The sequence below is a fragment of the Syngnathus acus genome, chromosome 19 (assembly GCF_901709675.1).
Source record: "Syngnathus acus chromosome 19, fSynAcu1.2, whole genome shotgun sequence".
Classification (NCBI taxonomy): domain Eukaryota; kingdom Metazoa; phylum Chordata; class Actinopteri; order Syngnathiformes; family Syngnathidae; genus Syngnathus; species Syngnathus acus.
Window position 1 is genome coordinate 6,007,049 of NC_051103.1, and position 15,190 is coordinate 6,022,238.

Consider the following 15,190-nt stretch of genomic DNA (forward strand, 5'->3'; position numbering starts at 1 on the left):
GGGGGGGGGCTTTTCCATGTAGTGCACGGCATCTTTATTAATGAGGATGTTTAAGATACAACAATGATATCCATCCATTGTTTGAGGTTAGAATTGTTATCTTCACGGTGATTTTGAGCCTTCTCATGGTCCAACAGATATTTTTGACAGGAAATAAGATGATTTGATTTACAAACTGGTCCTAAAAACGGTTACTTTTGCTTTTTGGAAAGAGGCGGTCCGACCGACACGCTTTCCATTGTGGATGGAGCTGGATGGAGTCTTCGAGTTATTCTGGTCAAGGCCCAAATTTCGTTCTTCAGACTCTTTGGTCCCGCCATTTTGGACTACCGGTTGGTTGGCTTCGCCGTCCTTGCCGCCCTGATCGGATGCGCTACCGAGCTCGTGTTCGATGATGACGAGCTCCTCCGGGGAGTTCCCGTCATTCTTGGTGATGTCCGTATCGGAGATGCTGATATCGCAAGCGATCTTATAGAAGAGCGAGTGGTTTTCTTTCATTTTCTCCAAGCTCTGGCTAACCGCGGAAGACATGGTAGCGGAGTCGCTGGCCTCGTCTGGCTGGTCCTCCTTGCGGGCTTTCTCCTCAGCGCTGATGTCAAGATCAGGGTCGCACGGCGGTGCAAATTCAAGACGGTGGTTGGTGGAGAGGAACCACTTGGATCTCAAGTCGGAAGACGGATGTTCTCCGTCGACATCTTCGGTACCGTCCAATTGGCGACCGTCCTCGCCTGCGTCTTTCTGACAGAGCGTCACGGACGTGACGTGATGCGGCGACGGCGGCCGTTTGATTTTGGTGCGATTGTAACTTTTGTGCTGCGTTCTGCTCCCAAACTTGATGTCTCTCTTTGCATTGTCAACAAGTTGCTTTTGTCTGTTCTCAACTTGGGATGTCGCACCAAGGGCGGGAGAACGTGGAGGAACACAACTCAAAGAACTTCGGAACGTCTTTGCCTGGCAGTTAGATTCCTGATCTAAGGAATAGAAATGTGTGATTGACGGGGGCATGTATGTTTTGGGAATCCTGAGTACGGAGAACCAGCAAAACAAATTCATCCGCAACAAAAGAGCAAAAATGTGAACTGCAGTAAGTACCTGATGTTGCTTTTTGCTTTCCTGATGAGTCATGGAGACGTCCCTCGTGCTTGACTGGTGTAATGGCACTAAAAAAAAAATACATCAGATGATTTTTATTTTGTAGTTCTTCAGAAAATCTAGCTAGCCTTAAACTTTTCTGTTTTGTTTTATATAAGACATGGCACCTTTGTATGATTTGCTGGCGTATACGTTCCACACGCCTGAGTTTGGCCTCACGTTGCTCAGGACTCATACAGAGGCCAGGGTCCATGTCGGAGGGCCCATCAACAGCCTGTTCGAGCGTTTACAATGAGTCATGGGTGTTGTCTTTTTTTTTCAAATCTAGTGATGGAATCAAATCACCTTCATTTCAGCACTGTGACCATCTCGGGGAGCTTCCGACGGCTCACGAGAATCGGAACTTGATGTTTTTGCAGAAGCTTCTCTGCTCACGTCCGCCTCCATCTCAGAGCTCCCGGATGCGGGCCGGCTTGTTTTGGTGACAAGATGCTGCTGGGGCTTTGTCGGCTCGGATTTATTACCGTGCTCTGGCGGGCATAGCTGCTCGGTCAGCGGGGCTTGGACCTCTGGCGGGGGATCCTCCACGGAAACCCGCCGGGCCACCAGGGAAGACGGCAGCATGGTGGTAACCACACGTGTCACCCTCAAAGGGAAGGGGGCCCGAGAAGGAGACTAAACAGACATTGTATTGGCGCTTGTTAGAATGCACAGGCGTACCTAATAGAACGTCCGGTGAGTGTACACGGGTATGGAATCTGATTTTTTTTTTTTTTGATCAGCCTACAAACCTCTTCTTGTGTTTCTGAACTTTGGGTCTTGGCAGCTGCGGAGGGTACGGGAGGTTTCTTCCTATTAGTCATCCTCTCCTGGTTCCTCTTCATCCTCTCCATCTGCTCCTCCTCGCTCATCTTCATCTTCTAAAGGCGACGCGGGCGACTTAGAATTGTGCAGATCTTCACATGTGAGCATGTGCTTGTGCCCATGTGAATGTACCCATGTGTGCATATGTATGTGAGCAAAGTATGATAGGTGCCAGAAGGGGCCTGAGAGGGAGGGAGGGAGGGAGGGAGAGGAGGGGCGCCACTCAGCTCCTGTGCTCCCTCTGCCGGCCAACACGAGTAATGCAACATGCCCTAATTGCAGGGGAGATGATAGAATCAAAGAATTTCCAATTGGCTGCGATAACAAAGACTTTTGGAGTGTTTCTATATTTGGACATGTGTTTGGGAGCACATTAGCCAAAATAAAGCAGCACAGTGGAAAATATGAGCAGTCCAACCTTGGTTGATGTTGCCTGAGATGCTAGAGAAAGAGAGAAAAATGATGACAAATTGTGAAACAAGAAGAAAAGAAAATGAATAAAACAAACAATAAAATCCTTTTCGAACCAGATGCATCCTTGTGTGCTTTTACACGTAGGCGGTCAGCTGGATTCTTGCCTCGTCCGTGAATGGGATCGTCGGCGTAGATCCCCTGAAAAACGCATCCATCAAAATAAAAACTGGCAAATTTGCTTCTTAAATGCTTTTTCCTCACGTCATATGAGGACTCTGGCCAGCCGAGGTCCTGGCTTTTGCTTTCCAGTAGCTCCTGGGGTAAAGGCGGGCGCATTGGTGGCTCTTGTTCCACATTCTGCTGCTGGGATTCAGACATGGGATGAAATGTGAGGACGTCAAAAAGCGAATAAAAGCGAAATATAGCCCAAAATGAAACACCGAGGCCTTACCGGTGGCACGTGAGGCATCTCGGTGGCAGAACCAGGAGATCCGGGATGCGGACCCGAGGACTCAAACACTGAACGTGAGTCAAAGTTACCACGTCAAGTTAGCACAAAATGACAAATCTAAATCATAGATAAACTAACAGAGAAGGACCGATACTAACTGTGGTGTTTGCGGAATCCAAGCAGGAAGCGGAAATGCTCCCTGTTCACCTTTAACCCCGCGAGAATGTCCTCCATCATCCAGAGCTCTCTTTGGGCCTGAGACTGCTCCTGGGAGCAAGCAAGGGAAAACAAGAACATAATAAAAAATATATATATAATGAGGTGGTTGTAAATGCAAACATACCTGCGGCATCCCAAAGTTGCAAACGTGCTGCAGGTGCGAACGAAAAACGCAAAGTTCACTTTCCATTCTCTCATACTGATTCCACACAACCTCCATTTCCTAAAAGGCAAGCACATAGGCAAATATAAACGAGAGGTGGCATTATTATTCCGACCCTGCATTTTTGTTTTTGCATACCAATGACACGTCACACATTCTGGCTCGGATTGTGACCAGTTCTTCCAGCAGCATAACCTTCTGGGTCAGGACCTCTTCATGGGAACCGGGTCCCCGGCTGCCCCAGTCCTCCAGTTGCAAGCGCAACACCTCTAAGGCACACTGGACGCTATCCTGTAAAGAGAAAACTCACCGTCAAAACATATTTTTATCATCTCATATTAGCAACTAGCGACCTTGTCCATTTGGAGTTGGGCGAGTTCGACAGACAAAGACTGCAGAAGCTTGTCACAGCCACACAACCTTGTCAACACAGCCTGAAAAGAAATAACAATAATAAAATAAATAAATAAAAAGATCCGAGCCCAGAAGGATATACACATACTTACGTCAGCATCACTTTCAAGAGGTCGGATTTGTGTTGGCTCAGACTTTGGAGGCTGTAAGAACAGCAACACTTGAGATTATATAATAATAATAATAATCTTGCAAAAATGTATATGAGAAAAGGAATTGAATTTATGACATCACAAAGTCTGGGAGGTGACTGGATTACAACACGTAAGCATTGAAACTACCACATAGGCACATTTTAGTAGACCCGACGTCAAATGTACTGACAGATAAATGGCTGCGGTGAGGGGGGTGATGCGCATGTGCGGCCCGAGACGAGGGCGGCAAAGGGGGCAGCGAGTCTGCGTGGATCCCCGCCGAGTAGCTCTGAAGAAGGAAGCCACATGGAGATCAATCATAAAACACGAAAAGACGGTGAGTGTGTCCTCATCACCTTTCCTAAAGGTCTTCGCCCAGCGTGATGCACAGATCCGTAAACAGGTGCAGGCTACAAACAAAAATGTCACAAATATTCAAATGCTTGTGAAATCCAAATATGATGTCGCCGAACCTTGCTGATGTTCTGCCACCGCTCGGGGACCGGGGTGGGAGGAGCGGATCGGAATTCTGTCTTGGGTGAGGCGGGTGCGTAGTAGAGCGTGTCGGGCACCGACACCGAGTCACCCTGAGGTCGAATGTCCGCCCTTCCCGCCGGTGTGTGAGAGCGAGACCCAAGATGACTCCTGGTGGTCGGGATGAAAGGGAAGGAATCCGTCTCCCGGTTTGGACCCCACGGGCTCGGAGTTCGCGCTGAAGGGCTGCGCAAAGAAACGATTCAATTGGACCATATTCAAGCTTTGCTTGACATTTTGCGACAACCTCGAGCTCCTCTGACGAGCGCTCCTCCCGCCTATCGGCTCCGGGTTTGACGTCACGATCCTTCCCCCGCTCAGATGACTGGGCTCACTGAAAGTTCTGCTGACGTGTCTCGGTTTTGGACAAGCCTCCTCGTCCGAGGGGGACTTTGGGAGGTCCATCACTGACTCCGTGCTGCCGCCTATCTGAGTGAAATCTTGGTAGCTTGAACAGCGCCTACAAAGATTATGATTAAGATGACATTCTGCCTAATGTTTTGTCAGAGCGTCCCTCTGTACCTGTGCATGGGGCCCTCCGTTTCCATGGTAGCAGATTGACTGAGAGCTCGGACCCAACCCAGCATGTCCTCCTGAGTGTCAGCGCTGAAGTAATAAGAGCGCATTCCCTGGTGCACCACCTGGGTTAGCATTTAGACATTTTGATTAAATAAATAAATAAATAACATACAAATAAAATAAAAGTTACCTTGAAGGTGAACTTCCTGTTCTTGCATTCTCGCGGCGTGCAGAATAAGATCTTGTAGCTGGGCAGTGGAATGCTGCCCAGCACGGGTTCTTCTCTGCTGTCTGGTTGGCAGCAAAAAAAATGTAAACAAAAGCCAGTGCGATTCATCGTCGAGAACATCTGCCGCTGATAACAAATGTTTACCTTTGTAGTAGAACAAACAATAGTCGGAGAGGACGAACCACCTTCTCTTCCATAATTTCAATCCGCTGCTGTCCTGTAAAGTTCAAGATGAATGCTATCATGTTATTTGAGTTACTTTGAGCTGGTATAAAACACAAACTTTTTTGTTGAGCCATCCTCTGATGACCACGGGGCAGTTGGGGTCTCTCTTGACGGCTTGACACCTTTTTCCAAATGCTTGCAGCTTGCCATCGCTTTCCTGGACAGTGTGATGATAGTGTCACATTTTAAAATACAACGAAAAGCGTAATGGATTGAAACCGACCCGTCTGACAGGAAAGTAGGAGATGGTGGCCACGCTGGATGCTTGGCTTACTCGGTCGTGCTCATCCATCCTGCAGACATTTCATGAAAAATGACTAAGCGTACATTCATAAAATCAACTCCTGCCTTGATTTTTTTTTTAATCATTTATTACAAGATGAGTTCGAAAGAGTCGAATCAAGTATTCATGTGTGGTTGCCGGCTTAAGCACGAGGCCTTACCGCAACTTTGACGCATTCCCACGCTAAACACCCCGAAGCCGCCTTACGACTTGTCCTTCCTGCCGCCGTTCATTCTGACTTGCAGTCGCCCTCGCCCACTTGCAGTTACATTCTCCAACTTATTCTATTCTGGGCCAGCCAGCATCTCCACTATATGACCACGGAAGTGACAGGTGACAGCTGCATGGCCCGGGTGACTGGGAGTGTGTGTGTGTGTGTGTGTGTGTGAGTGGGGGGGGGAAAAAAAAATCTGGCAGCGTCTAGGGGATGGGACGGCGAGGAATATGTATCCCAAACTCGAGGAATGAGGACGGCCGAGGAGTGAAATATTATACAAATATAATTTGTAACCACAGTGATTCATACTAATATGACGATTCTTATTCAATTATTTCATATTAAAAGATTATTTTTCTTCTGAGGGCCATTATGATCATGATGATAATAATCATACAAACTTGTTTATTATTTTCTGGCTAATTTCAAGAAACATGAGCATCAGCTTTTTTTTTTATTATTAAGAATATTTATCTGTATTTAAAGGGAGTATAGATCAGGATAGTCCCGAACTTTTGACCCTGTTTGAAAAAGATAAAGATGTAGAAAAAACAATCTGAGTGCAACAGCAGCTGATTGCCAACCACAATCTCCTTTCAAGTCAGTCACGGACTAAATGATTCCCAACAATCGCATCTTTGTCAAGTCAAAGAGATGCGAATCATTTCTGAGGGTGTTATTGTTGAAGTTTTGCAACAAATTCTCGATAATGAGGGAGGAGGAGAAGGGGGTCAAGAAGACTTGAAATGCAAAAGGGAGATGATGATGATGGCGACGATGGAGGAGAGGACAAACGTCAAAGTGTGCGCGGCGCACAGAGTGAGCTTTGTGGACTTGGAAACATTTGCATGTCCTCCACCCACACGCTGCAGACATTTACAAATAAATGAAGCAGCGAAAACTATTCGTAACTGTGAAAATGTTGAATACACTGCGGAGTAAAATGTTATAAAGTTAAATTTGGTTGAATTCACCCATTTCCAAACAAGGTGGAATTAGCCAAGATCACTTAATTGGTTCAATTCTGACTACTTGAGATCTAAACACGTCCAGATCAAAATAATAAATAAATATGTCATACCTGACTAATTGTGCCACTTGGCAGGCGTCCCACTTTGAGCTGGTCCACTTTCTGAAAAAAGACACGACATAAGCTTTATGTCCGATCTCCCTGGCTTTGTGTTCTACCTGATCAGCGTCTGCACATCTCTTCTCGCTCTGGACGCACTGTCAGCGTCTTCCTCCTTTACCCCTTCTTGGGCTTCTTCATCCCTTCTGGCATTGCCCAGCCACAGAGGCTCTTGTCTTTTGCTGAGCGTGGGCTTGTGACAAAGGAATTTATGGGGAGAAAAAAAACACAGCTGGTCAGTTCTTTATTGTGAGCTACTGTTTTGTTTAAATGTCATCTCGGAGCAGCATTTTGGTGAATACGAAACAATTGCCACTTCTAGTTGAAGTTTACTATCATTAAACAAATAACTTTAAAAGAAGCACAAAGGCTGCAAGATAAATGCTAGTGCAGCTGAACACCGTAATGATAAACTTGTTCAATATTTGATTTGTTTTAACCCTCAACTAAAGACAAATTAAATGTCCAGCAGAGGGCGCCGTTTACAAACTGTACAAAGTGGTTCCAAGTCTTTGCTGTCTGTGCAAGGTTATTGCTAATAATGCATGATCAAAATAGAAATCTACTTTTGAGGCTGCAGGGAGGAATGATTTCATTGCATAAAATATGATTATGATTGACAGTGAAAGATTCATAAAAGCATGCAGAATAAATGTTTGAGAAATGTTCAAAGCACCCAAGCAATTAAATTGCGTATTCCTTACAACAACACAGTCACTTCAAAAGCAGCTACTGAATCCATCTCATCAAGCCTGTGTTGGCATGAAACGTGCAAATATGATCACCGACATGCAAACGAATGAGCATCTTTATTCATACATGTCCACAATTTCCTCTAAGGCGCCTAAGTTAAGATAACAATGAGAGTATTTGTTCCCAAGTATGAAAAGCGGGCCATTCCTTCTCTCCGAATTGTACCTATTTATGTCGTAAAGGACGTCCACCCCCTAACGTTAAGCGTAGAGTTACTGCTGTCTGTCACATGCTTGGAATAAACTCACATGTACAGAACATATAGGTCAGCGCCGCAGCGGCATGGCAAACGTGATTAGAGGTGGCTTGCGATGTCCACTCAGGTTTCATCTGATCATCGAGCGTTGCGCTACCCTAACGCAGTAGAAAAATCAGAATTACAGCAATTATTTGTATAACACAAAAAAAACAGGGGGATGAGAAGCGAGTCTTGTGGAACGCCAGCGGTTTGTATTGAGTCGGTTTAACTCTGTATCATGTAAACAGCTGCTGTTGGATGTAAATCAACACCATGGCATCTTGAGCAATGTACGTGCGTTGAACAGCTGAAGACATTTGTAATTCACGCAAATTGAAGGTGCACAGTCTCGTCGTTGGACTTTTATATACCTCTGCGGGGAGGAGACCGGGGAGGGGCCCAAGGGGAGTCTCAAAACCAGACGGTGAGGTCAGTGGAGCGTCTTCTCCACAGGGGGTCAAGGGCCATTGGAGTCACTTGACTGACATACATACAGTCAGGATATAAGTGATGACACGTGATGCGGTAATCATTTTCCATGTGGCGCAAGCAGCAAAGTGCTGTCAACAAGATGAGCCACTAAATTAAGACTTCAGATGGATCGAGATCTTTGATCATGCTGCAGCTTGGATATATTTCCTAAATTGGAAACACAGGCAGGGCTAGCGGACTGTGGATTGTTTTAATGAGCATAATAGTCAAACATGATACACAATCAAATCAATCTTTAATTATGTTCTGAACCAGGCCATTAGTTGACTTTTTTCTTTTTTTTCTTCAAAAAACACGGAGCTTTATACTGCACAGCGGCTTACTATCTAAAACGTGAGCGTATCGTAGGATCTGTAAAGTTAGTCGCGTTGTCGTATATCGCAGTCCGAATGTATCCCCAACCAGACACCTGGTATCATTTTATCATAAAAAGGACTCTTAATCTGCTTCAGGAGAGTCACCTCCTGCCCCACCTCCTGCACGGCGTAGAAATTGAGGATACCGGCGGGGTGGTCGATGTACACGCCTAATACGGAAGACTTGGGAACGTCTCGGATTTCCGATATGTGACCGTCGTGCCAGGCGTGATAACTGGAGCCGCTCCAGCCCAGACACCAGGAGTCTTCGTTGTCCCCGAGGCCACAGGAGCCGTCTCTGTTCCTCCTGCCGGCACGTTCGCTGGCTATTCCGACCACAACCCAGCCGGAACACAGCACCTCGTAGTAGGCCCGTACGCCCTGGATGGCCTCTTTGCAAAGCACCTTTTGGAACGGAGTTGACAGAAAATTCAAAGTCTGCTGCCTGTGTTTTAGAATCATGTCAAAACTCATCCGCTTTGTGGCACTGGAATCCACAAGGTGGTGATATTTCAGCTCTTTTGGCCATTTGGGCCAAGTACCTGGGGCATGTACTCAAATCTCTCCGGTCCTTCCAAGACGGGACAAGTGACGTCATCGGTTATGCGAGACACCTTAGCCCCCCCCTGCGATACCCACAGCACCTTGTTGGCCGTCCGCGCATCGAAGGAAAGGTTTATCCAGTCTGACAGGTACAGAAAGATACTTCTTTTTTGTCAGGTAATAAACACTTTTGATTATTTGAAGAACAAAAAAAATTGTTGTCCCTACGTTTGATTAGATCCGCTCTGCTCTTTGGCTCAGGCATATCGGGGTCATAGGCTGGGTTCTTTTCTGAGAAGGGATGTTACAGATTTGGTGAATATCATTATATTTCAATAATTTGTCTTTTTTTTTTTTGGTTAGTCACTTCACAATGTTAGTTAGCAAAGCGATGGAAATGTTATTTTGATCACATAAAAGCGACGCGCAAACTGCCCTTCCCGCCACATTTTCTTCCACCGATATTTCAATAACGGCGGCGTGGTTGTCATGGCAACGGCAGCGTACCAGCCAAAGGGTTGCCAGGCACCACCGGGCTATTTGAAGATACAACTTTGCCTCAGAGTTGCTTTAAGGTCAATGGACTTGGCTCAAACAGTCTTCTGGTTTAACATCTTAACAGATGGCGGGAAGGCGAGCCAATGTATGCTTGCAAAACGCCATCTGTCTCTGTCACAACACAACAACATTATACTGAATTTTGACGGCTGCCGGCAATTATCTTACGCCGTTGTTGAAGTATTTTTTTGATGGATGGTAAAATGTAAATGGTAGCAATCGGAATGATTTTGATCTATGGATCAAAACAAATGAACGATTGCAAACTATTCCAAGGACTGCAAGTGTTAATCCCGTAATTAAATATCAAAAGGGATCATATTATGCTTGATCACATTGATGATAAGATTTATACAATGTTACGTAAGGAGTTGGCTGCTAATAATATTTGCAGGCCGTGTTTTTCAAGTTCAGGATGGAGATCAAGTGGGGACAATTAATCCTGACTGAATTAAGATGTCAACATTGAAAATTTATTTACCAGCTCCAGCCACGCCACGTCGCGACGTTCACACCAGCTCAGAGCTGTGATTCCGGGAAAAATAAATACAACTCGTAATGATGATGACGAATAACCGTCTCATTATCTTTGAATTTATCGCTTCCCCGAAAGCTGATATTTATCTGTCAAGACACCTGTTTGCTGTCAAAGTGATGGCAATAACTTGAAGTTGTCCTCGCATGAACCGCACACGGCGAGCGCCTCCTTGGGTGACTACAAAACTATTCGACGTCATCTATTTCGCAACGGAAACATTTTGCCACCGTTCAGATGAACATGTGTTAGTTCATGGTATATTAACGTATAACTGAGAGTCACTTTCAATATATTTACAAGTTTAAGCTATTATACCCGTGGATGCCGTTTCACGCCACACAAATGATCATTCATTAAAACGCATTGAAAATCTTGAAACGCGTCCCTTGAAAAAAATGACCACATAATATTATAACAGCCAATAGCAATAATAGCCAAACCTTAATGTTATGTTGTGTATTTTTCTTCTTTTGTTGCGAAATCCTTCCAGCGTACGCCAGTCAGGGAAAGCGTTAGGGCGTGGTGACAATGACAAGCATGACATCAGCCAGTGAAAAACAAGCCTGAATCAAGCTGTGCTAAAAGACAAAAATCCGGCTCACCATTGTCTGACCTCCAGGTGTCTGACATGATTGTGTCAGTGGTAGGCATCCTGAGAGTGGCTTTGCTCTACGCTGAGTGACAGCTCTTATATACCTTGAACGCGCCACAGAGGCGACCCGCTCACGCGCGGCGCTGCCGGCTTATAATGTGAGATCAGAATTGGCAATAATACCCAGGCGCGTAACCGGATCGGGGTTTTAACGTGGTTTTCTTAAAACGGAAACACCGACGCTTGGATGCGAGGACATCCCGTTGGGCCGGGCTAAAATACCCTGACATTTTCCAGCATCACCGACCTTTAAAACGTGGCACTAAGTCAGCACTGATGCAAGGAGGAGGAGGGGGGGGGATGACTTTGGCATGCGTGATAGCGCCCAAGTACAACAACAAAACAAAAAACACAACCAAATGTTTGCTCACGTGTGTTGCGGGCGTGCTGGAGCCTATCATTATAATATGTTAAATTAATCCAACTCAAATTTTTTAAAAAATGGTGGTGGAGGGAATTTTTTTAAGGCTCAGCGCCTATCCCTCGCATATAGCCAGAGTTTTACTCCACAGTACATTTGGCAAGTGCATGTACAGTACAGTGGGGTAAATATACATAACCTAAATACTGACATGGTTGCAGGTCACACAGTATAGATGCGTCAGCCATTTACGGCCCTATCGCTTTCATGTTGCGCAGGAGTCGCGTTAGCCAAGAAACACGCGAGCGGTCGAAAACGCTCCTCTTTAAGTTGCGTTGGCCGACCCTTTACAACTTTGGCCCGTTGGCAGTCAAGGCGAGCCCGCCCCGCTCTGGATGCTCACACGAGAGCAGCATGCGAAGCATGACATATAAATCTGGGCCAGCTCACTGGAATGTTTTGACAGCGGCAAAGCATGCGTGCGTCTATGTGGCTTTATTCCTTTTATAGGCCGATCAAAAAAAAAAAAACACACGCGCTTTTCAAAGCTCCGCTGACAGATGACGTGATCCGGGATCAAATGCTTTGACCTTCGTTCTTGCTGCTCGGGACAGTGAAGGTCAGGATTTGGGAAGCGGTAATATCCCATAGAATCAATGCCATTCAATGAGACCAGAGGCGTAGCCAGGAATTTTTCCAGTAGGGGCGCACGCCCACAGGAAAAAAAATCGAACATCACCCACGCCGTTCGCTGATCGCTAAAACAACATCCGGGTCCGGGAGGCAAACGGTGAATGGATAACATCGCGCACATAGAATAGCGCAAGCACATTCGCGCAAGACCAAAAGAAAAAAACGGCATGAAAATGAAGAATCGAAAAAGCTTGATTTTTTTTCAACCGGGGCGCAGGGAGTCCTAACCGGGGCACCGCCCCGGCTCGCCCCGGCTTGGCTACGCCTCTGAATGAGACATTAGGTAAATAATCAAATCTGTTTGCATTTCTATTCAAATCATCTGTCCCGTCCATTTTCTAGCAGCAGTACAATTCTTTTTCTGTGAACGCGAAATGATATAAAGAGTGTCACTAAATATATTTCGACAATCAACCAAAATACATTTTGTGGAAACGTCACTATTACGCCCTCTAGGGGTCACGTATAGTATAAGACTGTGATTTCAAACTAATGTCCTGCAGTAAAGTCAAGAGGGTACTCACCGGCGTTAACGTGATGATCCTACCAAAAGGAGGGTGTGTTGTCCGCCGTGTATATAAGATGGTACATTGGGCGATCCAGGCAGAGCGCCGCTGACAGACGTGAGGGTCGTTATCCAACAAGATGCCAACCAGCACGCCCAGTACGAGAATCCTGCACGCAGCCTGCAGACCTGGTAAAGGGAGCACATTCGGTGTCATTCATAATGCCGCTGGGATAATCAAATGTACTATGTGTGTTTTTAATTGAGAAAATAGGGAAGGGGTCAAAAAATGTGGCTGCTCTTCAAGGTGAGTTGCAAACAAAATACAATTGATGGATTTCCTCTTATTCTTATCATCACCATCATGTTTTTATTTTTCAGATAAAATTCCTGACTATGACCCAAACGTCCCAGAACCAACATGCCGAGCCGAGCTCCTTAAATGTAAGGATGGAAGACTGGCTTTTAAAACTGTCCTTTTAATTTGGGATGTTTCTTCTCACATTTGACAGTCTGGATCAAACTTTCGCTGGATGATAAAACAGCCAATAAGATGCTGTGGATAACAGACGGCGGCTCCAAAGTGTTCCGAATGACTGATGATGTCACTTGTCCGGTACTGGACAGGCCGGAGCGATATGAATATACACCGCAGGTTGGTTTGAACTATTTGACAAGATAACAAAACATTTCTTCTATAATTTCAAATTCATTGTTTTGCATTTTTTTTAAGGTTCTTTGCAAAGAAGGAATCTTGGGCTTCCGAGCTTACTGGGAGATCAAGTATTCCGGTTGGGTGGTGGCCGGGGTCACCTACGAAGGTGCCGGGCGGAGGGGACGGGACGGACCCTGCGGTCTGGGCGAGAATGAACAGTCCTGGGGGCTGGGCTGGGGGGGATCCCACTACCAGGTGTGGTTCGACGGCATCGACAACCAAATCTGGGACGTCCCCCAGTACAGCACCATCGGCGTGTACCTGGACCAGCCGGCGGGGGCGGTCAACTTTTACGCCGTTGAGGAGGCCGAGGGCAAGCGGGAGGTGAGACTCCTACAGCGGTTTAAAAGCTCCTTCAAGGGGAGGATGATGCCTGGGTTCTGGGTTGGACAAAAGTCCTCATGCACTCTCACTTTGAAGGAATGACCTTCGACCTTGTATGTGGCCATTTGCATTCACCAAGAAGCTGCTGTTTGTGTAAGCACATTTAATATATATTTAAATATCTTTTTATATATTTTTCCAGCATTTCAAGATGAATGCATATCTAATGAATTCAAATAGATTCCAGATTAGTGTCGGTTGTATTTACATATTCCTATTGATCAATAAGCTATTTGTGTAAAACATTTGTTGTGGTTTAGATTATTTTTTTTTTTGTAGTAATGTGTGATGTCAGTGTGTCTTTACATTATTTGTGTTGTACGCCAATAAAACAAATTATTCTGCATGATCATATCAATATCTACTGTAATGATGACTAAGTATGGCGATTTGGTTTACGTCGTCAACCCTGGAACGTATCTCCATCGTAAACCGAGGACCCCATGAAAGTCATGTAACAAATATACCCAACCACAAGAGGGCAGCATCGTGTCAGATAATAAATTATGGAGCTTTCTCTTTTTAAGTTACCCGTCTGCAGGACCAAAAAACCTGCTGAAATAATTACACAAATATTGAAATTAAGTAAATAAATACATTTTTTAACAATCAAACAAATATAGAAATAATTATAAATATGCTATTTATTATTTCTGTACAAGATATTTGAATTTGTGGAAGTTTTGGGCTTTCATGAATTATAAAAATGCAGATAATGAAGTAAGTTAGGGAATGGAAAATTATGATTAATATCACATTAATATATTAAATTCCCTCAACCTTATTTGAATATGGCTCAATGCCAAAACAAGGCTAAGACTGCCAACACTGTGGCAATCCAAGCTGTGAAAACAAGGTCAAAAATATAGACTAGATTATTGTCACTGCGGGCAAAACAAAATGCTGCACTTGGCTACAAATTATCTTCGTCTGCCTCTTACATTTGCTATCTGTAAAAGTCCACGGATATTTATATCCGTCCTCCAATTCAACATCCTTATCAGATGATGGCGCGGTTTTGTAAGCAGGCCGTAAAGCGCGGCAATTTATTGCGGCGTGTCAATAAGGCCCCTCAACGCCTTGCTTGGGCGAATCTCCTCATGGAAAATAGTAAAATCCTGCGAGGGCGATAACTTGTATCTTTACCGTTGACTATGGAACAATAAAATGCCGGCTCCGGGATATACTGTACATACTAGGGGTGTAACGATTCATCGATACACATCGATTCATCGATATAATGCTCTACGATTTGTTGGCATCGATGCTAAACGTAAACATCGATCTATATCGCCCGTTTTTGACCTCGGACATTAGACGCGACTTTATTTGGAAATCCAGTTCATTGTTGCTTGCTTCCTCTTTCCGGGAGCAGTGCGCGGCGTGTTGTGTTGTGAGCAGAGCAGGCACGTGAAAGGGGAGCCGACAACTACGCGGCTCCTGGGCTGGTGCTATGGCTAGTGTCTGTCCAAGAAGACGAGGAAAATCGCTCCCCTTTGGGCTTCAAGTCATTCG

General features: G+C 45.3%; 3 protein-coding genes across 3 annotated transcripts; 1 reads left to right on the forward strand and 2 right to left on the reverse strand.

Moving 5' to 3' along the window:
* Nucleotide 1: 1 nt before the first annotated feature.
* si:ch211-234p6.5 (pleckstrin homology domain-containing family A member 4) lies at nucleotides 2–12,761 on the reverse strand. Its single transcript, XM_037278492.1, has 26 exons — nucleotides 12,596–12,761; nucleotides 6,947–7,080; nucleotides 6,840–6,890; nucleotides 5,482–5,551; nucleotides 5,317–5,415; nucleotides 5,178–5,250; nucleotides 4,995–5,095; nucleotides 4,808–4,926; nucleotides 4,533–4,745; nucleotides 4,225–4,471; nucleotides 4,108–4,161; nucleotides 3,942–4,040; nucleotides 3,710–3,760; nucleotides 3,557–3,637; nucleotides 3,342–3,494; nucleotides 3,165–3,263; nucleotides 2,980–3,088; nucleotides 2,822–2,889; nucleotides 2,632–2,733; nucleotides 2,484–2,568; nucleotides 2,375–2,397; nucleotides 1,884–2,012; nucleotides 1,438–1,767; nucleotides 1,260–1,366; nucleotides 1,093–1,160; nucleotides 2–971 (listed from the first exon to the last, which is right to left on the reverse strand). The coding sequence occupies exons 4-26, from the start codon at nucleotides 5,548–5,550 to the stop codon at nucleotides 169–171; spliced, it is 3,282 nt and encodes a 1,093-aa protein (XP_037134387.1). The 5' UTR covers nucleotide 5,551; nucleotides 6,840–6,890; nucleotides 6,947–7,080; nucleotides 12,596–12,761; the 3' UTR covers nucleotides 2–168.
* LOC119138483 (tripartite motif-containing protein 16-like) lies at nucleotides 7,302–11,128 on the reverse strand. Its single transcript, XM_037278549.1, has 5 exons — nucleotides 10,968–11,128; nucleotides 9,498–9,560; nucleotides 9,269–9,411; nucleotides 8,267–9,131; nucleotides 7,302–7,449 (listed from the first exon to the last, which is right to left on the reverse strand). The coding sequence occupies exons 1-4, from the start codon at nucleotides 11,014–11,016 to the stop codon at nucleotides 8,730–8,732; spliced, it is 657 nt and encodes a 218-aa protein (XP_037134444.1). The 5' UTR covers nucleotides 11,017–11,128; the 3' UTR covers nucleotides 7,302–7,449; nucleotides 8,267–8,729.
* LOC119138480 (stonustoxin subunit beta-like) lies at nucleotides 12,683–13,939 on the forward strand. The gene is made up of 5 exons (XM_037278542.1): nucleotides 12,683–12,768; nucleotides 12,842–12,883; nucleotides 12,958–13,020; nucleotides 13,089–13,231; nucleotides 13,310–13,939. Exons 1-5 carry the CDS (start codon nucleotides 12,717–12,719, stop codon nucleotides 13,715–13,717), a joined length of 708 nt encoding a protein of 235 aa, XP_037134437.1. The 5' UTR covers nucleotides 12,683–12,716; the 3' UTR covers nucleotides 13,718–13,939.
* Nucleotides 13,940–15,190: the final 1,251 nt, after the last annotated feature.